This window comes from Cynara cardunculus (assembly GCF_001531365.2).
Source record: "Cynara cardunculus var. scolymus isolate 2C chromosome LG 3, CcrdV1, whole genome shotgun sequence".
Classification (NCBI taxonomy): Eukaryota; Viridiplantae; Streptophyta; class Magnoliopsida; order Asterales; family Asteraceae; genus Cynara; species Cynara cardunculus.
This window is the reverse complement of record NC_037530.1, coordinates 36,499,352-36,524,218: the sequence shown is the minus strand read 5'-3', so window position 1 is coordinate 36,524,218 and position 24,867 is coordinate 36,499,352. Positions and strand designations below refer to the sequence as shown.

The window sequence follows — 24,867 nt, the reverse complement described above, 5'->3', positions numbered from 1 at the left end:
ATGGAGAAAAGGAGGAGAGAGAGGGAGTGAAATTCTCCAAATTTTTGTCTATTGATTCTCCATTTTATGGAATCTGTTAGAGATGTTCCCACAAGACAAGGGATTATATGAGATCATGATGTTTTTATGAGACTTGTAAGGCCAGATAAATAACACTAAACCTTCACGACATAACACTATAAAAGTTCAATCTTTTTTATATCTTCACAATGTTTTGCTATGAAGTTTCAACAATATTTTGCTATGAAGTTTCAACATTATTTATAATCTTACTGGTCTCATGAAAACGTATTGGTCTCACTTAAACTCAAACCCAATAAATCATACAAACCCATTTTCATGTTTTATATACAACAATGCATAGACAATATTGTTTCATATGTGAAGCATTCAACATTGCATTTTAACATATAAAAATTGGTTTATAAGTTTGTAAAATAAAAAAAAATCGACGTTGCAAATGACGTCAATTTTTCATGAAAAAAGATTAATCTAAGTCCGACAGACTTCAATATGCCATAGTGAGAAATGAAACATGTATTTGACAGATTTTAACGTGCAAACAAGGAAAATGCCACTGAAATAAATGAAGGAAGATAAACAAAGTACATATCATAAAACGTCAAACATATGTTACAAAACCATCGTCCTAAATGCATACACGAATACGGTGATAAACTCGACCACACTTTATTCCGTAGTAATATTTCATTATGTTCTTTTACAATACTCATGTTTGTAAAACTCCGCCATCAAGATCGAGGAAAGAAGCTCAAGTTGCAATAAACTGATATCCATCATCGTATTGCTTTCTTCGTCGATAAGCAACAACAACAGCAGCAGAAATTGCCAACCCAAACATGGCTACACCCCACAAAAAGATGGGTACTTTTGGTTCTTGATGAATCTGCAAACCAAACATAACAGAAAAAAGTTTTGACAACTAGAAAACCAGGCTTTTTTGCAACATAAATTTGAAGACTTTCTTTCAAAAATGTCCATGAATTCTTCATATAAGTTCAAGAACTCATATTGGGGAGTTCTAATCTTCAACTCGATGATCCGTTACTTGCTAAGAACTCCAAAATCATGGTAATTATTTATTTGGAGAGAGATCCAAATTTCGAGAATTTCACCTTCTCTCTCCAACTTTCTCCATGTTAAGAAATCTGTTGGAGCAAAAATCCCCAAAATCTCCCTTTTAGAGAATCTGTTAGAGATGTTCTAAGAACTCTCTCTAATGTAGTTCTTATAAGTCGCTATATTTTTTGCTTACAAGAACCTCCTGTTAGAGACGCTCTAAGGTATTTCTGCAAAAATCTAGCCTCTACAAGTATTAAGATAAGAATTCTAGGCAGCAGTACAAGATAAACAAGCAGTACAAGATAAACAGAAGTCTAGAAAATTATGGCACATCAAGTGTCCTTTCTTGCACGATGTTTTCTGGGAGATATGGTAAAATTATAGTAAATCAAGTGTAATTGAAGATATTAAGGATCTCAACGGCACATATCATTGTTGATATGTGTTCACTTTCGCTCTGATACAGCTAGTGTCAGGTCCCACATCGGTTGGGGAGGGGAACGATGGCCGCCTAATAAGGAACTTGTATACCTCTTTTATCAGACATGTTTTAAAACCGTGAGTCTAGGTGTGGACAAAGCAGACAACATTTGGTACGGTTAGTCTGGAATGTTACAACTAGTAATGAGTGTTATGAATTCGTGAATCTTATTCGACGAACCTTATTCTGATGAACCTTATATGAACAGAAGATACACATTGTGATACCTACAAATGATATTCATTGTGATATCCAAATATACATACAAGATGCACAATGTGATATCTATTGAAAGCAATGAAAACAACGAAAATGCACACTATGATACATTTTATAAAACAAAGATAATACATTGTGAAGTTATCACTATAATACACTTTGATTCACAAACGTCTTTAAAATACGATGTATATTATGTAATTGATATACTTACTAGGTAACTAATTTTAATTAAATATTTTCTTCTAAAAAAATAATTTAATTAGTTGTCAAAAATATAATTACTATATTAGTTTTTTAGCTTATTTAAAAAATATCCTAAAATATCTCAAACGAGTGGTTTACATTAAATCTCACGATTACCACAAACTAATAAGTTTTTCCTTAAACGGGCTCCTTTAGATATATCTAAACTGAGAAGTCCATTTTCAGGTAATTGAAGGTAACTACCGAGTCTCTCGATCATTGTTAGCAGATAACATTATTACCTTGGGATTATTTCTTGATCATTGTTAAAAGGTAAGCTCTCTTATATTATTCCTCCATTCATTATGAATATACAAAACCCCAAATCTCCTTGTGAATTTCCACTATCACAATAACGGAACCACGTTAAATCTTTGTGTTCGTTTATTTGCTTACATTACGTTTAAGTTGTTGGTTGCCACTTGCACCGAACAGACTTGGGATCTAATTTGGTTACGCATTCGTTGTTGGGTTCGTCTACACACGTTGATTGTTATTTGTCTTTATTGAAGAGCGTTTTAGATATTTGACAAATAACTAAACGTTTTACTTAAACTACGCACCAACTTCAATCGTTACAGTTTATCAGATAAAGGGTAGAAATCATACTTGAACTCGACCATTTAATTCCGAAGAAGACTCCGCAACAAGAAGGTAGAAAAGCCCCATAACTCCAGTGTGGCTCTTTTCTGTGCTGTAAGTAGACTCAAAGGTTACAATTTCGCCTTTAGATATCTTCACAGAGCCTGGTTCAGGGTAGCATGTGGACATCCCTACAATGTAACCAGCTTCATCTCCTACATCATTTCCTTTCCCATATATAGATTTCGACGAACAAATAACCCGTCCATCCTGCATGACCATCATATCTTAAGTGTGTTCGGTACTTATAGACACAAAACCAAGTCGAAAGAAACAAAACCCGACTCCAAAAACTGAAGTCTTTACCTCTCCATATAGCGCGGAACCTATTCCACCACTGTGCTGGTGTGAAACACCATAGATGACATCACCAGCAGTCGGGAAACTCACATTTGATCTCCGGGTGCTGATGCAGTCATTAGTAGCAARCCCAGTGGTACATGGTTCAACATTGAACTCAATCTGCAGGACAATGGTTCAATTATTTACCAAGATAGCAAAAAGCTTCGAACTTTAACTACAAAAAGGTATCAAATTTCGACAAATTTATGTCAAAAGATCATGAAGCATACCAAGTTAACTTACCACGCAATCATGGATTCCTGTGGACTGCCAAGTATCAGTGACATCCAATATAAAGATCTTAACGGGCACTACTGAGTCACTCCAATCTACCCACTTAACAGTGTACCTCAGGTAAAGGCTTCTCTCGACACTTTTAAGCTCGTTATTCACTTTGCATTGCATTCCATCGTAGCAACACAACAATCCTCCCACATAACTCGGTTTCACTGGCCGACCATATTCATCCACAGTTGCATTATATAAGTTACATCTGCATTACAGAAGCAATAATAACATAAAGAACCATATGCTACCTCCATTCCAACTGATTTTCTAGTTTCAATATCAAAAGATGAGTACTTTTTGTGAGTAAGAACGATGTTTTCAAGAGAACAATCATAGCGAATACTACAAACAGAATGATGTTGATGCTAAATGCTTTAAATTACATGATACCTGCATTCAGTACATCCCATTGCATCTTCTGTATCCCGAGTGTCAATTGCGTGGATATTAAACAACCATTTCTCTTCATATCCAGCAGGAATTTCGAGTGGATTACCCACTTCAATTCCATAAGGATCAGGAATGTAAGTGGATGTTTTTCGTGTCTCTGATCCCAGGCCGAAAAATTGGGAAAGACCATGATTGCATACTCCAGAATTCCCAGCAATAATGATATCTGATTGTTGGAACCCGAGCTTACCATTATACTTTACATCTTTAACACCCTCACGTTGGTAGTATCTTACTGCAACCCAGTGGTGGAGATAAGTTTCTTGAAGAGAAACAGGGTTCCCTGCTTCATCAACAACTTCAGCATTGAAACTCTTTAAAGCAATATGACCTTTTGGGAACTCGATATCATAGTAGAATTTGTTTGAAACGGAACCCGGCTGTTGGGTTATCTTAGGTGATAAATACACCATCGTTTTTACCCCGTTTTCAATTGTTACGCGAGCTTGAGAAATTCGACCGCATATTGCCAATAACACGATAGCTAATAAGAACACCAGACTTTGAGTACTAGGTGACATTGTTGATTCTTGAAGCCAACTAATCTGGAGAAAAAAAGGGTAAATTAAGATAACCAATTCAAAAAACATCATTCTTGTGCTACTAAATGGATGATAGATTCATTGATTAAATCCATACATTTTATCAAAGTAATGGATCATAAACCAATGCATCATGAATTTCTAAAACAAGGTAAGGTTTTCAAGATTCTTTCTTTGGTTTCTTTGTGTCAAGACCCGAGCGCCAAAGGCAAAAACTGTGGGTGTTTGAACCAATTTGGGTGCACTAGACTAATCCCATGGGACTCTGAAGATATCAGCTACGTAAATTCCAAGTACTTCAAAAGAGACTCGAACTGACGACCTATGAGATCCTTTATTTGCCTGTTGAGCCATCCCTTAAAGTTAACTTCCATATATATATATATATATATATATATGTATGTATGTGTATATATATATATATATATATATCCACGAACCAAGAATTGGATTTTGTTTTCTTGTTTCTGTTCTCAATTTTCTATTTTTTCCAAACAGATATAGACACTCAAATAGAAAGACACTGTCATTAAGAACAGTCATTAGATTCAAATGAACAACCAAGACCATTTATGATGGGCAAAACTGAAATTTTTACAAGATCATCATAAATATATGCAAAATAAGAAACAAAACCAGAGTGTCTATGACTTCTGAGTTACTGAAGTTACCTAGGAACAAGATTCAAAAGCACTAGAGTAAGAAAAACTTATCCCTACGTATCGATTTCTTTTCTTTTCCTTTTCACAAACATAATTAAAACAGCTTTAAGAACTTCAAATCTTTGATCATGGAGTTCATGTTCCCTTTCTTTTCCATCAAGAAACCCATAAAGAAAGACTACTACAACTGATATCACAATGAAAACATCCAAGAATATTTCAATCTAACTAGTAGTAATCAAATTAAACCAGCAGCTTCCATGATCAAACGAAAAATACCCATATATATTTTGGATTAACGAAGCATTCAAACTACCAAAACTGCACAGAAACAGAAAAAAGATCCGTACCCAGAAGAGGATTGGGCGAAAATGTTGAACTCACGACACCCTTTTCGAGGTCACAGAGATTTCTCAAAGTCAGGGTTTTATAAAAACAAAAATGGTGATGACAGCGCTTACGTTTTGATTTGATGGAATATGGACGAAGTTCTCAACGAAAGAGACTTCGTATCATATGGGAAATTGGAAATTGTGCGTGGCTTAGAGAGAGAGAGACGATAACAAGTAAGAACCGTGGATCTTTGCGATTGTTTGTTTGTTAATAATTATCAAACAAAAACAAGAAGAAGAAGAAGATGATAGATAAGCGTCATTGTCGCAGTAAACAAAATTCATTAGCTCGATTTGATGGGATGGATATAGTTAATTAGTTATGATTGCAACCCGTATGGAAATTTAGGCCTTATGATATGCTTTTCGGTGAGTCTTCATCAGGCCATGTTATTTTATACATAAAATCTTATAGATAAAGATAGAGATTTTAATCCGATAAATGAGGATGACAATTATTGTTTTATTAGTATCAGGCCCGTTCATGACATTTTTTAGGCCCTGGGCGAACATAAAAATAGGGGCCCCGCTGCAAGAAACAAGGCTTTTAGCAACCATTTTTGTTGTCGCTAAAAGTTCGTTTATCATTGGAAATAGTATATAACAACATGTCATCGTTATAACTTGTGACACATGTCATCGCTAAAAGGCGCATCGTCAAATCTCACTTTTCTTGTAGTGACCTTCGGTAAGTACGAAAAAAAATTCAATAAATGTTTTTCATTAGTATAAAATTGAGTACAAAAAATGCTAATAATTTACAGAGTAAATAAATCTTATTTATCTTTATTATAGATATATAAGAGAGTATTTAAATTTACGTACTTCTTATTAGGTAATTTTAAACCAAGAGTATATAAACAATGGTTGATAAATTTTTATAAAACGTAAGAAATTTTTACTTTATAACAAGAAATACGTGTTATTTTGATATAAAAAGAGAATTCGTGTTAATGAAATAATTGTGAGGTCAATGAGAGATCAATAATAAAGAAGATTATCAAAGTCTTCTAGACAAGTAGACAAATGAAGATCAATAAGAATATGAAAGAAAAGATGATCTATTAAAATCTAGTAAAAATAAATAATGAATTAAACATATAATATGCAAGCTCAACAAATGATTGTTTGAACACTTAAATAGAATCTTGTGGTGTAGTGGAATCCCAATGAAAGATACATAAGTCAAACAATTGATGAAAATATTTAAATTCTATTTCCTTCTTTTTTTGCTCAACTAAAATAAGATCTTAATATTAAAAGTTTATGGAACATGACATATATAAGGGACATTACTAAATACATCTAGTAGAAAAAATTTATTGATTAATCACAAAACCATGAAACACGTCATAAATCATAAGAACAATAGATTAATTGTCTAAAAAAAGTAAAATATTTTATGTAGAAGCAAAAATAGATAACAATAGTCAACAAAAACAATTAGAACAACATAACCAAATAGCAATAGTCAATAAAAATAGAAATTGATAAAACTATCTAACGTTGAATTGTTGAAGCACGAAAATAGTGAAACATATAGAGATAGCAATAGCCAATATCATTGGACCTTGGTGGAGATAAAAAAAATTAGAGGGGCAATAAACAATAACATACAATGAATGACCAATTAATTTTTTTTATTTTCTTCTCCAATGTAATTAGTTGATATATTTTTGGGCCCTTATTATCTATTAAATTAATTTTCTCTCTTATTATATGCTACAATTTTTTGGTTTCGTTAATTTATTAAATTCTTTTAGACTACTATATATTTTAAGGAGAAATTTGGGCCCCTGATATTTTTGGGCCCTGGGCGTACGCCCGTGTCGCCCTCCCCCAGGGACGGCCCTGATTAGTATTTATCAGATAAATTGTTGTATATTATACTATTTTGATTAAGTAAAATCTTACCAGATAAGTTAAGTGCGGTAAATGCTTATTTGGTGAGAGTTTGAGTCAACGACTCTCTTAATATAGTTTCTTATATAATAAAATTTTTAAATTCTATTTTTGAATTTTGTCGAAAAATATAATCTATTTTTGCAGTTATTTTAGGAAAACATTATAGCATTCTTTTGTTATATTAATTATATTTATCCTTTGACGTGGCATGGGTCGTGGTCGTGGGTCAAGCTGTCGACACAACGTCAGATGCTTTTACGTGTATTATCACATATGATAAAAGTGTTCTCTTTTGAATCCACGTGTGTTACTAACTTAAATGTTTGCTATGTGAACCGACTAATTCCAGAACGACTATCCGTTTTGTGGGTAGTCTGGAGTCACTGTATTTAAATTTTCGTGACTACAAAGAGATTTTTTATTTCTTATTAGTCTTCAGATATTTTTTAATCTTTAAAGTTTAAACTTAAACCAATCCACTGTATATTTTTGTTTTCAAACCCAAATTATATTTCATGGTTTAAAATGGACATATTGGCATGGGTCATTGATATCTGTGTCGACCAATAAAGCAATCCTACACGTGGCTAAAAAGAATCTAGAAGAAAGGTCGAATGGGAAACGTTGACTATTATTAGCCGAATTATCGTGTTCTAGATTAGTCGGTAATATTTTATTATGGGAGGATTATTTTTATATTATTATTATTATTTAATATATTTAATCGTCAAAAAGCAAATATAATAATTTTAAAAGTGTCTTTTTATTTCACAAATAATAAAACTTTGATAATTTATTTTTATTTAATTATTTTTTTTAAATATTAACTCGTTAAATTTTGTAAGATTGATTAAGGGGTCGTTTACTAAACGCTTACCCGGTAGTAAGTACTTACCGGGTAATTTTCCTCGCTAGATGAACATGGCAAGAACCAAGAATCTTATCCGGTAAGAACCAGGATAAGGATAGAGAGTTTTACCCGGTAGGTGAGGGTGACGACTCTTCCCAGGTAAGCACTTACCAGGAAAATTGTTGCATGGAATACGTTTTGATGTACTACAACCTTACCCAGTAAAATAAATTATAGTGTTGACTCTTAATGGTAAGCACTTACCAGGTAAACATTTAGGTAAACATCCCATAACTTTATCTTTATTCATGTTGTATGTAATTTTTATTTAAAATCTTACATTTAATTTAGATTTTTTCTAAAATATGTATTTTGTTATACGAATCCAAAATTTATAATAATATTTGAATTAAAATATTAGTTAATATATATACTATATTATAAATCATTTAACAAAAACTTTTACAAACCATTTTTTTATGAATGAAATACTGTTTATTGATTTATATTACTTAAAATTCAAGATTACAAGTACATTGTGCGTAAGTACAACTTATTATAATTTCATGTTTGAATTCGTGTAGCTAACTGTAGATAAACATAATCAAATATGTAATAAACATCTTTTAAATATAAAATATTTAAAATATAATTATAATTATCATTGAGTTTTAACAAAATACTTGATTATTATCTTTATGATAAAATAATACTATATAACCAAAAAAAATGAATTAAAGAAATACACAAAAAAAATTAAATAGTTAATTTCATACTAATGTTAATATTTTTTTTCAATATTTTGATGATATCTTCATATTTATATTTCATTCAAACATAAAAACATTATTACTTTCTCAAAACAACATAAAATCGTATTATAAAATCAATTCAGACAAGAAAAACGAACACTAAAATCAAGATGTATCTCGCAGCATTGTGCGAGTATTATTCTAATTATAAAGCATTTGACAAAAATTCTTAAAAACCATTTTTATGCATGAAGCACTATGTATTAATGCATATTACTTAAAAAATTAAGATTACAAGTAAATTGTGCGTAAGTACAACTTATTGCTTCATTTTTTAATTCGTATAACTAACTGCATATAAACCGATTAAATATAAGATAAATATCTCATATTAAATAAAAAATCTAAAATATAATTATGATAATCATTATCTTGATAAAAAAAATTATTGTTTAACCAAAAATAAATTACTTCACTATTTGACCTTAATTAAACTATAATAAAAAATTGAATTAATGAGATTGTATATAAAAACGAGAATTTTTAAATAGTTAATTTGATATATATATATATATATATTGATATATTTTTTTTCAAAATTTTATGATGTCTTTATATTTATTTTTATTTAAAGATAAAAATATTATCTTTCTCAAAACCACATAAACCGTATTATATCAAGAGAGACAAAAAATAAAATGAAACTAAATGAAGATGTATTTCGCTGCATTGCGCGAGTATCCTTCTAATATTATAAAACATTTGATAAAAACTCTTAAAAACCATTTTTATGCACGAAGTACTATTTATTGATGCATATTACTTAAAAAAATTTAAGATTACAAGTAAGTTGTGCATGTGTACAACTTATTAAAGCTCCATATTTGAATTTGTGTAACTAACTGTAGATAAACATAATCAAATATTGGATAAACATCTCATTTTAAATATATAAAATTTAAAATATAATTAAGATAATCATTGAGTTTTAACAGAATACTTAGTTATTACCTTTATAAAAAATTATATTAGTAAACCTAAATTAAATTATAATTAAAAAAATTGAATCAAAGAAATTACATCAAAACACAAGAACTTTTTTATTTAAAAATAAAAACATTATCGTTTTCTCAAAACAAAATAAAACTACATTATATTGACATAAAAAAGGAATAAAACGAAACACTAAAATCAAAATGTATCTCGATGCATTGCACGAATACTCTTCTAGTATTATATTATTTAATTCATTTATTATCTAACTTATATTAACTTAATAAAATATATTATTAATTATTATTTAAATATATTATGAGGTAATGAAATTGATTAAATTTTTAACATATCTTTTTTTGATAATTTTATATTTTTGAACTAACTTATCAACTAATTTTAGCTAAACATGATTACTTAATTAGTTAACTTATCAATTATCAGCTAACTTATAAAACTAACAACTAATTTATCAGTCATCCCACTAAGTTGCCAAACATAACCTAATAACCCAGGGGGATTTTTTTTGTTTCGTCAAAGGGAATTTGTAATCATATTTTTAATTGCGTTTTCATTGTGTGTGTGAGTATATTATAGAGTCTCAATTATTTGCAGATCTCTCAATTCATACAAACCATCTTAGACAAATAATTAAGATATTTATGAAAATGATGATGGTTCATTTATTATAATCGAGATATTTATGGTAGACAATCAAAGTTCACTTATCATGATCACACTTAGGCATGAGAATGGCCTCCCGACCCGTCGAGGAACCCTGTCCACCCGCCTTGGTTGGGGACGGGGATTCCTCGCTAAATCGGGGATGGGGACGGTATAGTACTCCCCGCCCCGTATCGTTATGTATATTAATTAATAAATTATATATATATATATACATATATTATTTATTTCAACTAAAACGGTAATTCATAATTTCTTATTTTCTAACTAGGTTTATAATCTAAAATTGTTATTATTTGGATGAAAATATGTAATATTTTGGATGTAAGTCAAAATACAATTACTCGATATGGTTTTATATTACTCAATATCTTTTGGTACATGTGACATTAAGTTTTTTTGGATTAAATTATATTTTTTTTTGGTTTTAGGTTATTAATTCTTATATGATGTTGTGGTTTTTTTGTATTAAATTAAATTCATTTTGGTTTTAGGTTTATTGAAAATGTTTTGAGATTTAAATATGTATGGTCTCTCACATATTTAATTTAAAATATGTTACATAAACGGGAAAAAAAAACCTCGTTTCCCCGTTGGGGATGGAGATGGGGATGTGATTATATTCCCCTGCGGAAACAGGGACATGGAGACGGAGATTGAGGTCCCTGCTCCATTCCCATGCCTAATCACAATTTAGATTTAAAAAAAAATTAAGTATCAATTAGGAGTGGTCTAAGTATTTTTCTTATAGCAAATTTCATTATACTTGTTTTCAACCACCCCATATTTGGACTTTTCTTGAGATATTTTTTAAGACAGTATAAATAAGATGGTTTTATATCGATATAAACATGCGTTACCGTTTATTCTTTTTCTTTATGAAACCTTTTGAACCGCACAATTTTTATTTCGATCGTTGAGATAAACACGACAAAAACAATGACGATGATTCCGTGTGGTATTTAGGGCTGTAAACGATCCGAACGAATGCTTGTTCATGTTCGTTCGTTTAACTTAACCGAACAAATGAACGAACACGAACAGTAAACGAAACGAAAATCTTTGTGTTCATGTTCGTTCGTTTATAAATCATGTGTGTTCCTGTTCGTTTATGTTCGTTCGTTAAAATGCTAAACGAACATAAATGAACATAAACGAATATAAATAAATATCATTTGAATTCAAAGTAAATAAACAAAAGATTGTATATTAAATTTAATATATAAACGTACGAATATATAAATGAACGATAAATGAACGAACGTTCACGGACATAAATGAATGATCAGGACTCTTGTTTATGTTCGATCGTTTAACTAAACGAACAAAAAAAATTGTTCATGTCCGTTCATTTATTAAATAAACGAACTTTCCGCCGAACGGTTCACGAACGATTTGCTGAATGTTCGGTTCGTTTACATCCCTAGTGGTATTATACATCGATGAACGTATCTACTATCAGTATTTATTTGTCGTCATTGGAAACTGAGAAGCTATAGTAGAATATCGAAGCTTACATTTGAGTTTTAATGGTTAATATGGTGTAATATTAAAACTTAACTACAAATCGTTGAAATTGTGTTGATTTCTTAGTGTTTTGTATAGTATTTAGTAACTATAATTAATTTTTACTTTATTTTATTTTAGTTTAATTAATATTTATTTGGGAAAAATGGCGAAATAACAACCTACTTTTATAAACTTATTATAGCATTTTACTTTCAATTTTTCTTATTATAACAATGTACTTTCAAAATATTTTTTATTAGGGCATCGTACTTTCAAAAATTTACTCGTTATAAAATAGGGTAACCTTTTAAATTAAATTTACCCATTATACCATGTTTCTTTGCCACCTCATCGTCCACGTTAGATGTCCACATATACGATAGTGTTGGCATGACATTCTTATTATAACATTGTATTTTCAAAATTATTTTATTATAACATCACCAATTTCTATTATAACATTGTACTCTTAATTGGGTCACTCAAATACACTTTAAAAATGCGTTTTATTATAATTAAAATTACATTGTCTTACAAAATATAGCGAGAAACCGAGAATTGTGAACGTTTTTTTGCGAATCAAGAACTTGGTATGTAAATCCCTCAACTAAGACACTTATATATAGTTTTTAGAAGGCAAAAAATACGAAAAAAGGGCCAAAAGACAGTGATAAAAGGCTCGTTTTTTGAAGGAAAAAAAACAGCTACATTTTTGAAAAATCGGGCGGGGCCGGGCCATAACTGGTCCCCGTCCCGTGAAATTCCTCAAATCCATAACCGGTCCCAGATTTCGGTCCTATAACCGGTCCCGGCCGACCGGTCCTTGGCCGATTCCGCTCGCGGTCCTCCGGCGGTCTTGGGCCGGGCCAAGCCGGTTTGGGCATCACTAATTTGAAGTAACGGGCCTAGCATTTGGAAAAATTGTGGTAGGCAAATGTCCTAAAAAATATAAACTCTTACTCAGTTAATTCAATTACTGAATATAATAACACAAAAACTGAATAACCTGAAATCGAACTTTGTTCAGTTTGGTAATATACCGGGTAATTTCAAAAAAGTTGAAAAACTGATATACGTTTTATTTAATGTTAATTACAAAGAATAACAACCAAACTAAAATTTAACGAACTGGTTAAACCTCAGGGGATGTAGCGGAAAATCCCATCTGTCTCGGATTTGAACCCAAACATTGTCAAAATTCTTACGGTCATGAAGGTTCACCTGTACTGACTCCAAGTCATTCGTGATTGCTCGGAAATTAGTCTGTGAGCTCAAGCTGGCCTGGAAACCCCTAGTTTACCAAAAATGGGAAAACTAGAATTTGGTGACCAAATTAAAATGTAAATGAAAGTTGGTAATATTTTGAGTGAAGTAAAGTACAAGGGTTAAAAGATAACATTACATATAGTTAGGGGGCTAAATGTAAACATGTAGAGAGTAAGAGATCAACGACCATAATCACCCGAGGAAGTTGGTGGTTGCATGGATACCTTGCCTCTCTCTCCTCCTCAAATTATCCCCATTCCCTCTCTCTCTCTCAACAATTGGGGATTAAAGGCAAATTCGTAATCGAAATTTGATTTCATTTGATCTGATCGATGCAATGGATAGTACAGAGAAGCAGGATAGAAGGGAGAGGGCCAAGGAGCGTAGAGAGAAACGTCGTCAAGAGATCTCTCTCATCCGTTCGATTCCATACTCAGATCATCAGAGGTATGCATGTCTTAATTCTTGATACTCGTTAGTTGTTACTATGTGTTAATTTTTCCAACGGGTACTGTAATTGTAAGAAATGGTATAATAACGATGATCATGAAGAGGATTAATGTTTGAATTCGAGATTGAGAATGAATCCTTCAGAATTTTTAACGATATATCTGATAATCGAAATATATTGGTTGTATTTGTAACCATTTTGAAATTAATAGGTTTGTATTGACCAATGTACATTCTTGTAGGAACAGATTAAATTGCAATTCAAATTTTGTTGGAATGTGTAGGAAAATGCAATTAAGGACATAGGAACTGAATCCTTGGCTTGAATTTGCAATAGCTTGGCATAGAACTAGAATTTTTCTAGAATCAAACCAATGCGCACGAAAAAACAGGCCTTGGAGTTTGCAACAGCTTCAAGGATACATAACACATCGTAGAAAGTCAAGCTCTTCTGCCGAGCAAAGCTGCGAGCTTCCCCTTTTCAAGCCTGGGGTGGACGGTCATAAGGTTTTAAATCCCCTGTACGAAAATGCTAAAAAAAGTACTCATATGCCTATCTTTCTAAGCCATTGAAACAACGAAAAGTACTATTTTTTAACGAGTTTGGAACCTAGTCAAGATAGGCGACTCATCCCCATGTCAATTTTTATTAATTACAATAAAAAAAATATAAAAGGGGGATGGGGACATAGTTAAAGCCGTTTTGTCCAATTATTAAACCCAAAACTAGTAATAGATGAAAGCTTGATGTCTTCTGGGTTTTGATGTCCTGTGCGGTCGCATCCTGTCTGGAGAGCTGCTGAGACATCAAGGATGTGCCAGAAAAAAGTTTGTTTCTCTCCAATGTCAACATGAACATCAAAAAGCAATTTATTCCAAACTAATTACGGTAAACTCAAAATAGAATCCTGTAGGAATTACTAAGAGGTGACTCTCCTATATATGACCATGGGAAGTGAATATCATCTTTCCAACTCATTTGGGATATTCCATCAAAAATTAATAACTTGGAATATTAATCTTTTGTTTCTTTTCTTTCATTTTTAAGGCATTTCCATATAATTTGAATTCTTGATTCTCTCTTTACATGATGAATTCATGCGTTAAAATGAATAAAGGTAGGAAAGGCGGTAAACGAAACTTGCCCATTCAGTTGTGTCATAAATTTCTCTACTTAGTCTGGAGTGTAATGTTTCTTCTTTTACTGTGTAAACCTTTAGATGGTGGTCTGCGGAAACTATAGCTGTGGTGACTGGTGCAAATAGAGGAATTGGGTTTGAGATTGCACACCAGCTTGGATTACATGGGTTGACAGTTGTTCTTACTTCAAGAGAGACTGCTGTGGGCGAAGAAGCAGCAAAAGTCCTACAAGAAGGAGGCTTGAATGTGGTCTTCCATCAACTCGATGTTTTAGATCAAGAATCTATCGATTCATTTTGTGCCTGGATAAAAGAAAACTATGGTGGTATAGATATTCTGGTAATATATATAGCAGCACTGTCCACAACTCTTTTGTTTGCTAGACTGGAAATTCTTAAGCTTACAAAAATGAGTTCAAATTCTTCTTGCATTTCTTGTAGTGCAACTTAATTTATCTTCAAAAGATTCCTCTTTGAGCTCCTTATCATATTAAGAGGAGCTAGTTCAGTCAACATAGAGTTACCATAGAAGTCTTTGCCACTGCACATAAGCTCCTTTGAATCGTGCTAGTGCATTTGATTCAAACCAACCACATACTTGCAAAAATAAAGGTACATATACAGTGATTTTGAAAAGACCCTTATCTTATGACATGGCAATTAGAACAAGGGCACACTATTTTGTGATGAAGGGGATGTGATGGGTGTTTCCTATAAAGATTGTTTGCTCTTGCACATTGTTACTAGACTTCTCTAAAAGTAGTCCCTCCTGATAGAAGCATAAATGGAAGTATGTGTATCATTTCGGGCCAAAACAGATTATCTATCAAGTAGTATTGCTTGATAAAAGAAAAAGTGCTACATGCCTTTATCTGCTTATTGGGTGCCTTTAAATTCTATTATGGGCAGGGGGCTCTACATGACATGTACTTATCAATGCAAACTTGTGCAGATAAACAATGCAGGATTCAATCATAATATTGGGTCAGAGAATTCTGTTGAATTTGCTGAAAAAGTCATCTCTACCAACTATGTTGGTACCAAAAATATGATCAAAGCCACAATACCATTGATGAGACCTAACGCTGCAGGTGCTCGCATTGTTACAGTGAGCTCACGACTGGGAAGACTTAATGGCAGGAAAAATGTATGTATGATCTTTGGTCTTTCTCAACTCGGGGCTTATTTACCTTTATCATCAATAATTCTATTTTCTCTTTTTGCTTCAAACTGATTAAGATGTGTGATTATTATCTTGGAATGAGTTTTTCAAGTGTCAAACAGGCAATAGAATAAGTACTTTGTTTAGGCATGCCAAGAGAAATCTTGGTTTCCATGAGATCTTTGTTTTTACACTCAACAATCTCATAGGGCTACATTCAAACTTATGGATGACCTCACACCTTGTAATTATGCAACTGCAGGCAGCCATTTTAGATATTGACCCTTCAGGAAAAAATGTGGTGATGGAGGACAAATTCCTAGGGCTTATCTGCCTGTGCAAGCACACACATGAACCCCTAATGAAGTGAAACTGAACTCATGGTATGAATGTTGGAGATTTTCTGGTCCTAGTGCTCGGATGCACATCTTATTGGTAACCACTGAAGCCTAAGGATTTGTAGTTCTGATTGAACATCTTGATGGTTGGCATATAGTTGGTGCAAGAATTGGCATGAAATTGATCATGGTCATCCTAGTCTTAGCTTACATGTGAAAATTCAAATTTGACATTCTCTGCACTCTCAGGAGCTGCCACCACCTCCACAATCAACCTCCCTCCAAGTGATTAGTTTTAGGTTTCACCCTCCCTCTTCCATTAATAGGTTTTTTCCTGGATGACACAATTAGCAAGTAACTAAGTTACCTCCATGACCATTTGAGACCATATGCTTCCTAACCAGACTTTATGGATGACCCCAAGTGCCACACAGGCAATGTCTCACTCTAGAAACGGCAATAGCTTGCCATCAAGCTAGTCCTTCTAGGATGGCAATGGTTTGTCTTCAAACTAGGTCCTTCCTAAACCAACCCTGCAATCGGAACTCCATATGATCACCCGTTGGTGATTTTAGTGTCATCAAGCAATTTAGTCTAATCGAGATTGACTCGAGATAGATGAATTACTGTCTCTAAGTCTTTCACAAATCTGCATCAGTGGCAGTATCACCTGATGGGCATCAGTGGCTGCTTCATCTGCTGAGCATGCAGCATCCACTGATTACTATCTGCTGCTGATGATATCGACATTTTTAACCGTTTTTATAACTACCTGTAGCCGCTCATATAACTATCTATAAAAGGTAATCTCTAGCTCGATATATATGCAAACTTAACATATAACAATTTCACGTTGAATACTCGAGTTTTCTGCCTTAAAAACGAGAGTTAGATCTTGGATTATCCCAATACAGATTTCGTGCAACCTAAGGCTATAAAGGTCGACATATTGTATTTGGAAAGTGCTCTTGATACATGATCCAGGATTTTATCCGAGTGATAGTAACCACAACCCCAGATCTCTAACATGACCTAGTTCAGACCACTTGGATTGTGGTGTACTGGTTAAGGCTCAGGGGGATGTAGTGGCAATCACATCTTCCCTGGGTTTGAATCCAGGGCCCTTGTGGCCACGGAAGTTCACCTACAATGACTCCAGGCCATTCGTGGGTGCCAGGGGATTAGTCGGTGCACATAAGTTGGCCCGGAAACCCAATATTACCCAAAGAAAAAACATGACCTAGTTCGTGTTGGACGCACGCACCGGTGATCTCTTCCCTCTCTCCACCAAGAAACATGCCTTAAAAGGTAAAAGACATAATTATTAATCTCATGCACTAGCATTTGTAAGTTCAGATAACCACTCCAGATTTGGTGTAGGGTAAATTTTCTGTCAATATAGTCTGCTCACATGCATATGCATATATGATGGATAATTGTCACTCAGATGGTACCCTAAATCTTGACCAGGATGTGCAAGTCATGTGATAAACCCCCTCCCTGGAAGCAGCTCTTACTTGCTATTCTGGCTTATTTAATCTTGAAATTGCTTTTCTTAACAACTCATTGCATTTGCATTTCATTTATAATTGATAAAATTTGATATTAGAGGATTTCTGATGACGAAGTGAGACATCAACTGGAAGATGTGGACTCACTATCGGAGGAGCTAATTGATGCAACAGTGAATAAGTTTTTGGAACAAGTGAAAGATGGGACTTGGACCTCTGGAGGGTGGCCTCAAAACAATACAGACTATTCCCTATCAAAACTGGCAGTCAATGCATATACAAGGCTGGTAGCCAGGGACCTCGCAGACCGACCTGAAGGTGAAAAGATTTACATCAACTGCTACTGCCCTGGTTGGGTGAAGACCGCCATGACTGGATGGGCAGGCCAGGTTACACCCGAAGAAGGAGCCGATACAGCAGTGTGGCTATCCTTGCTTCCAGATATGCGTGTTTCTGGCAAATTCTTTGCTGAAAGGCGTGAAATACATTTCTGATAGCAGTCTCCTGGAAGTATATATATACCATTTTCATCTTCCTTGACTCAAAGAGATCATAATGGAAGAACAAATTTGGATTCGGTGATCCTACTTCTGTGATCTGCTAAATTTTTAGACGAAGATAATTCCCTCATTCAAAAAGAAGAAACTTGTTGAGCATTGACAAGTTCTTTGATTCTGGTGTAAAAATCATTGTAACACATAGAACAATCTCATTTTTTGTTATAAACTAGATATTGGTTTGTATCTGATTTTGATATGATTACATTTTCTGGAAACACGGGTCTCTAGAGATATATTTGGGTAGAGGTCTGATATGCGTACAACTTACGGTCTACACCCCACCTCACAGTGGGATATGCTGAGATCGCATCTTGATTTTATCTGGTGCCCTCTTTATATTACTCTAAACTCCCTTAGATTGGGTAAAAACTTAATCATATATTTCTGGGATAATAACCGGATTGTACAAAATCAAATGAGATCAATAGCAGTTCTTGGAGGCAATCAGAATCTACAAAACTGTAATCAGATTACAACAATTTCTCCGGCGACGCACCTGTTTCAGGCGAAACTACTAGAAGGTGTTGTTGAGGTAGAAGTACAAGGCAACGAGTGCAACAACTCCAACCGCAACTGCAATAGGTAATGCTTTCCTGAAAAAGGGTCAAAAACCGTTGTTAAGTGTCTGTTCTTTAATTAACTCTATGTGTGTGCTTATGTGTGGGATTTACCCAACGGCTTCATCTCTCTGGAGTTCAGCTTTCCTGGCCTTTCTAACATCTGTTGAGTTAGCATTTTTGGTCACAGGAGGTGTGTATTCCCTGAACCTTCTCTTCGGGGCACCACAAACTGCAAAGATTCAAACTTTTCCATTCCTTATACACAAAAAGAAGGGGAAAAATGGAATTTGAACCCATGGTCTATACGACATCGTGCAAGGTAAACATTTTATGGTCATTTGAATGGCTTGCTTTCATATGATAAGCTACTTTTGATGAAATCATGCAACACCATATGTGCAAACTAGATGTCATCCAAACTACCCATTTGTACCAAAGGGTCATTGTCCCAGTGGTATCTGGATTAGCGGTAGTTCACAATTTCCCTGTGGTTTTTTCAATCACATATGGGGTTTTTTTACGACCATAATAGTTCTTTGTTAGCAATGTCACATTAGTCTTGACTAACCATAGATTTATATGCTTTGATATGCAGAATCAATCCAAATGGTCAAATGGGTATATAACCAGAATGCAATTCTTGCAATATCATCAGTCGAAAAAAGACAAAAAAGAATTAGAGATTCATACCTGGACAGAAGTACTTATCAGGTAGCTTCTCAAATGGGGTTTTATCACTGTAGATGTACCTGCACCCTCATCCAAACAGAAACAGTCACACACACACACACACATAAAATTCACTAGAAATTATGATCACAGAATACAGATTATACAACAATCCACAAAATTACCCGCAGTCACGACAAATATAAGCCTGCTTAGAGGCAGTTCGCATAGCGAACTTGGGAGCAACATTGGAGGATGGCTGATAACGTGGAAGCAATAATTGAAGGGAGGGTGAGAGATAGAATGATGATTTGAGAGCTAAGAGGTTGGCCGGCCGGCGGAGGCCGACATTAGTGCCACCTGCCGGAGACAGAGAAGTAGATTTGGTGGTGGGTAGGGTGAGTGGTGCCTGGAGAGCCATGGTTTCTGGTTGGTTGGATGGATGGAAGAAGATAACTGAAGAGATAGATGCATGTAATCTTGGTATTGGTTGTATAGACGTTTGGTAGGGGGAAGCGTGGATGCCATACTCCCCACACAAATGAACGCAAACCAAGCTTTTTGCTTTTGGATTTTTCTTTATTTTCTAAAGATTTCTTGAATCTCTTTTTGAGGAAAAAGATGGGGCTCATGGCCAATTTGGGTGTCTTCATCGAGCCTGGGCTTTGAGTCTGCTTGAAAGGCCAGAGTTTAGCTCGTTGATGCCGGTGATTTTAGTCGAATCAAATTTTTTTGAGTGTAATTGTGATTTAGTTGATATCAATTAAGGTAACAAGGCTAACAAAATGTGAGTTAGGAGGTGAAAAGTGTACAATCACTAATATTGTATCACCTTAGATCGCCATAAGATGGGGGATCAAAGGGGGCACGCCCCCTTGGCGATGGTCTAGTGGGCAGGGTGAGGGGGGCCGCCCTCACGGGGTTTAGGGTAGCGCCTCAAAATCTCTACGAATTTTATGAAGAGGTTTCACTTAGAAATTATATGTTTTGAGATGATTTGAACGTGATTTTGAATGTTAGAAACCTTCTTAAAATAGTTTAGAAACTTGGTGGGATTTGTAAAAGTATGGATCATAAGCAAGAGGACACAGAGCCTCTAAGCCTTCAGGCTTCAGCCTAGCACTCTGAGTCTTATTTAGTTTTTTCAAGTCTGCCAAAGAGCCTCTTGACCTTTTGATTGTGGCTTCACTTATTGCTGTGGTGCTTCTAACTCAATTATATCTACTCAATCTTATCCTTTAGCAGTTGTAACTGTTTTGCATTTACATATTAACCGTCAAATCATCCATACTCGTCGATCTCTCTTATGAATACATAAACAGTTGATCTAATGTGTATATATACACACGTTTTGTGCCTTAAAACCGGTACGGATTTTCTGGATTATTCCAATACTAATTTCGTGTTAACATAAGGCATTTTATAAGAGGGAAATATATTATTTGGAAAGGCACAATCAAGGAAATTATCCAAGTCTCTCAGATTCCCCAACAGTCGAAAGCTTGAGGCATAGGACTCGATTCGTCTTGGCTTGTGCTAGGTCGAGTTCCATCTCACGGGCTCACAAAAATTCGATTGTGAGCCCACTTGTGCAAGTTTAAAAATGTAGCTAGAGGTCGATTGATTTAACCAATTAAACCGAGACGTGCACGTTCCTTTCATATTAGAGGTTAAATGGTAGGAATGTCCACTTTTCCGGTTTTAGATGTTTAAAGTCTAGAGATGCATAAATCCAGGTGAGGGAATTTGTGAAGACCATCTTCTATCTATTTGTAACTAAATTTGTAGTAATATCATAGTTATAAATAACTCGTTATAACCTTATTATGGCGTGTTATGGTGTTAATGTTTGGGTTCGCCGCCACGTTAACCCTTTGTGGCTCATTATAAGGCTTGACTTCATTTTAACACGTTATGGCACGTTATTTTGTAAGACGCGGGGTTTTTTAATATATAATTTGAGAAATAAATGATAATTATGTATGAGATTTAGGACTTAAATAAACAAAAGAAAAAGAAAATTTAACAAGTAAAAACCTAAATAGGTAAATACTTACTTTCATTCTCATATACGAAGAGTCGAACATGAATTCTTTGAAAATTGAAATAGTGAGTTGAGATTCAAGAGATTTAATCCCTATTTTGTATCATTTATATCATTTTTATAGACTGTATTTTTGGTATCAATGATTATTCTTACTTTTTTCGTTTTAATATTATTCAAAACACTAACATATACAAGTGTGCGTCTCTCTCTCTCTCTCTCTCTCTCTCTCTATATATATATATATATAGAGAGAGAGAGAGAGAGAGGRGGGGGGGGGGGGGGGGGGGGGGGGGGGGGGGGGGTAGGGTTGGATTTCGGTGAAAATGGGAGTTAAGTTGGGAAGCATAAGAAATAATCTTCATTCTTTGATACACATTAGGATGTGATGCATCGAGATGCACCGGACCAATCCCCGTGTCAAGCGTGATTCATAGGTGGGTTTGAGATTAAAGGTGATTAGGGTCCAGATCCCTTCTTATGCTTCTTACCTTAATTCTCCTCACATGATCCTTCGCATAGAGGTAATCATTTGCAAATCATCCGAATGTTGCAAACCATACAAATGCATGTATATATAGGGGCCTAATCAAATGAGAACTATATGGTTTGTGGTAACTGTGAGGTCTAATATGAGCCAATCATTTTAGATAACTAATGTTATTTACTAAAATAAAATAAAGGGTAAATTAGTAAATTTTACAGCTTAGAAAACCCTAAATGTTAAATCTTTTTGGAATTTGAAACTCCAAATAAATTTGGCCGGTCGTTTCTCCATCCTCCCTTAGTACTCACTTCCAAAAGCTCCACATGTTCCACCGATCTCAACCATTCTTGCCGCCAATCTCAACCATTATCGTACCCTGATCCCAACCATTCTTGCCGCCGATCTCAACCATTCTCCGCTTATCTCAACCATCTCTATCTCAACCACGACGATGTTGAATGGAGAGCCACATAAATCTGGCTTCTGCAATAAACTCGTTGCATCTCAAATAGTTCGATGGCTTCTTCCAATCGAGAAAAACAACCCAAATCGGTTTCGGTTATGCATATCCGTACATATCTGGTTTTTGCACACCCAAATCGGTTTCAGTTTCTGGTTTTTGCACAAATCTCGTTTTAGATCAGAGACATAACCATATCTTGTCGGAGATGTAACGCTGATATAGACGAAGATGTAACCCATATATCATTGGAGATGTAAGGTTTTGGGATGTAACCTAGATATCGTCGGAGATGTAACGTTGGGTGTAATACAATGGTGTCACAGTTGTATTCGTCAAGTAGATCTAATATCATAGTGGTATCATAATGTATATCACAATGTGTTTTGTTGTTATACGAAGTGTATCACAATGTATTTTTGTTATTTTACGAAGTGTAACACAATGTATCAGATAATGTTGCTTTATTAAGTGTATCACACTATGTTTTTTCGTTATTTTACGAAGGGTATTAGTGTGCAAATTTATTTTAGTTAACCTATTTTTTCATTCTAATATTTATATAACTTTAATGATTTTAGCAAATTTATTTTAATTATTTTAAGTGTTTCAAATTAACAAGTAAAATAAAACTTTGGATAATTAACATTTTAGAAGGCAACTTTAAAAATAACGCCTCAGACGAATTTTATAAAATAATAAAATAATGTAAAATGACATTACAACAAAATCGGGTTTATAGGACATTTCCAAATTTTTAAGTGTTCTAATAGATCTTTTTATAGGACTTAGTCTATAGGACCAAAAAAAATGTCATATCTAAAGATGTTGTAATAAGTTTATATGACATTTTTTGACGTCGTAATAAGTTTTTAGGACACTTTTAATATAAAACGTCTCATTATTAACTTTATAGAACATTATTTGAAAAATTGTCCTATAAAAACAAATGTCCTATAAAAAATTGAGTTTATAGGACACTTTCTCAAAAGTGTCCTATAAAGTTGCTAATGTGACACTTTGTATTAAAAATATTCTAAAAAACTTGTTAAGACGCCCAAAAACGTCATATAAACTTATTACAACACCTTTAAATAGGACGCTTTATATTTTGGTCCTATAAATTAAGTCCTATAAAACAGTCTATTAAAACGTTTAAAGATTGAGGATGTCCTATAAACCCAATTTTGTTGTAGTGTGAGAATTATCGTAACAAGATATTAATTAAAAAACAATCAAATAATACCTAAAATTAGACGACCAACTAAGCTCAGACCTAACAAATTATAATCAGAATAATTAATTTTTTAAGTTAAAATATCAACATCCATTATTAGTTTTAACACGTAATTCAATTGAATTTTGAAACAACTGATTCTTAAATAAATATTCAATTTGACTCAAAATTTCTCAAAACAGTTTAATTATTTCAATTTCCGATCATTTAAGGACAGATAAAATGCATTAAAATGTAATGAAGTCTGGTTTAATTCCTATTTAATGTAATAAAGCTAGCATGGCAGCACCATCTCATTTTACATGTTTGCTCACACTCTTGTACAAGATGGGAGTCTTTATAGAAACTGTCGATCTACTCTCTACAGTAGAGGTCAAACTTGCGTACATCTCATATTCACCATATCCTACTTTCGACTGGAATTTATTAGGTGTGCAAGGAGAACCCTAATATCGTTCTAAAGAAAGGTGCAACAAATCAGCGAAGACAAATCAAAATAAGCATACCATCAACAGTATCCAATGATTCAGCTTCGTTTGGTTTGAAGGAATTGAATTTCCAATCCCATGTTTGGCTTGTTGGACCGTCTGGATTTGAAATTCTAGGATTTAATTGAAATCCTACAAACATAGAATCTTGAAATCCTTAAGATTGTATGAAATAATGTTTTAAAAAAAGTTAAAAACATTTATTTTGTAATAATCAATTAATAAAAATGTAAATTAATTTATTTAAACACCGGAATCCAAATCTGACAAATCAAACACACCAATGATTTTAAATCCATTCAATTCCATTCCAAATCCCTCAAAAACAATCTTAGTACCCAAGGGATCTGCAAGCAGTTTGCTTTAAAAGTTTATGGTACAATTTATGCAAATCTGGTATCTTTTTTCTGCAAATTCACCTCCAATCTCTTCCCTGAACATCAAACTCAATTCATC

General features: G+C 33.7%; 3 protein-coding genes across 3 annotated transcripts; 1 reads left to right on the top strand and 2 right to left on the bottom strand.

Annotated features, from left to right (window-relative positions):
• Window positions 1-557: 557 nt before the first annotated feature.
• LOC112509435 lies at window positions 558-5,427 on the bottom strand. Its single transcript, XM_025114396.1, has 6 exons — window positions 5,306-5,427; window positions 3,692-4,296; window positions 3,257-3,506; window positions 2,978-3,133; window positions 2,639-2,881; window positions 558-907 (listed from the first exon to the last, which is right to left on the bottom strand). Exons 2-6 carry the CDS (start codon window positions 4,270-4,272, stop codon window positions 773-775), a joined length of 1,365 nt encoding a protein of 454 aa, XP_024970164.1. The 5' UTR covers window positions 4,273-4,296; window positions 5,306-5,427; the 3' UTR covers window positions 558-772.
• Window positions 5,428-13,643: 8,216 nt separating this feature from the next.
• Window positions 13,644-18,627, top strand: LOC112510112 (carbonyl reductase [NADPH] 1-like). Its single transcript, XM_025115413.1, has 4 exons — window positions 13,644-13,753; window positions 14,977-15,235; window positions 15,848-16,042; window positions 18,005-18,627. The coding sequence occupies exons 1-4, from the start codon at window positions 13,644-13,646 to the stop codon at window positions 18,398-18,400; spliced, it is 960 nt and encodes a 319-aa protein (XP_024971181.1). The 3' UTR covers window positions 18,401-18,627.
• A 197-nt stretch (window positions 18,628-18,824) lies between these two features.
• On the bottom strand, window positions 18,825-20,201 carry LOC112509949. Its single transcript, XM_025115175.1, has 4 exons — window positions 19,881-20,201; window positions 19,717-19,775; window positions 19,138-19,255; window positions 18,825-19,059 (listed from the first exon to the last, which is right to left on the bottom strand). Exons 1-4 carry the CDS (start codon window positions 20,114-20,116, stop codon window positions 18,981-18,983), a joined length of 492 nt encoding a protein of 163 aa, XP_024970943.1. The 5' UTR covers window positions 20,117-20,201; the 3' UTR covers window positions 18,825-18,980.
• Window positions 20,202-24,867: the final 4,666 nt, after the last annotated feature.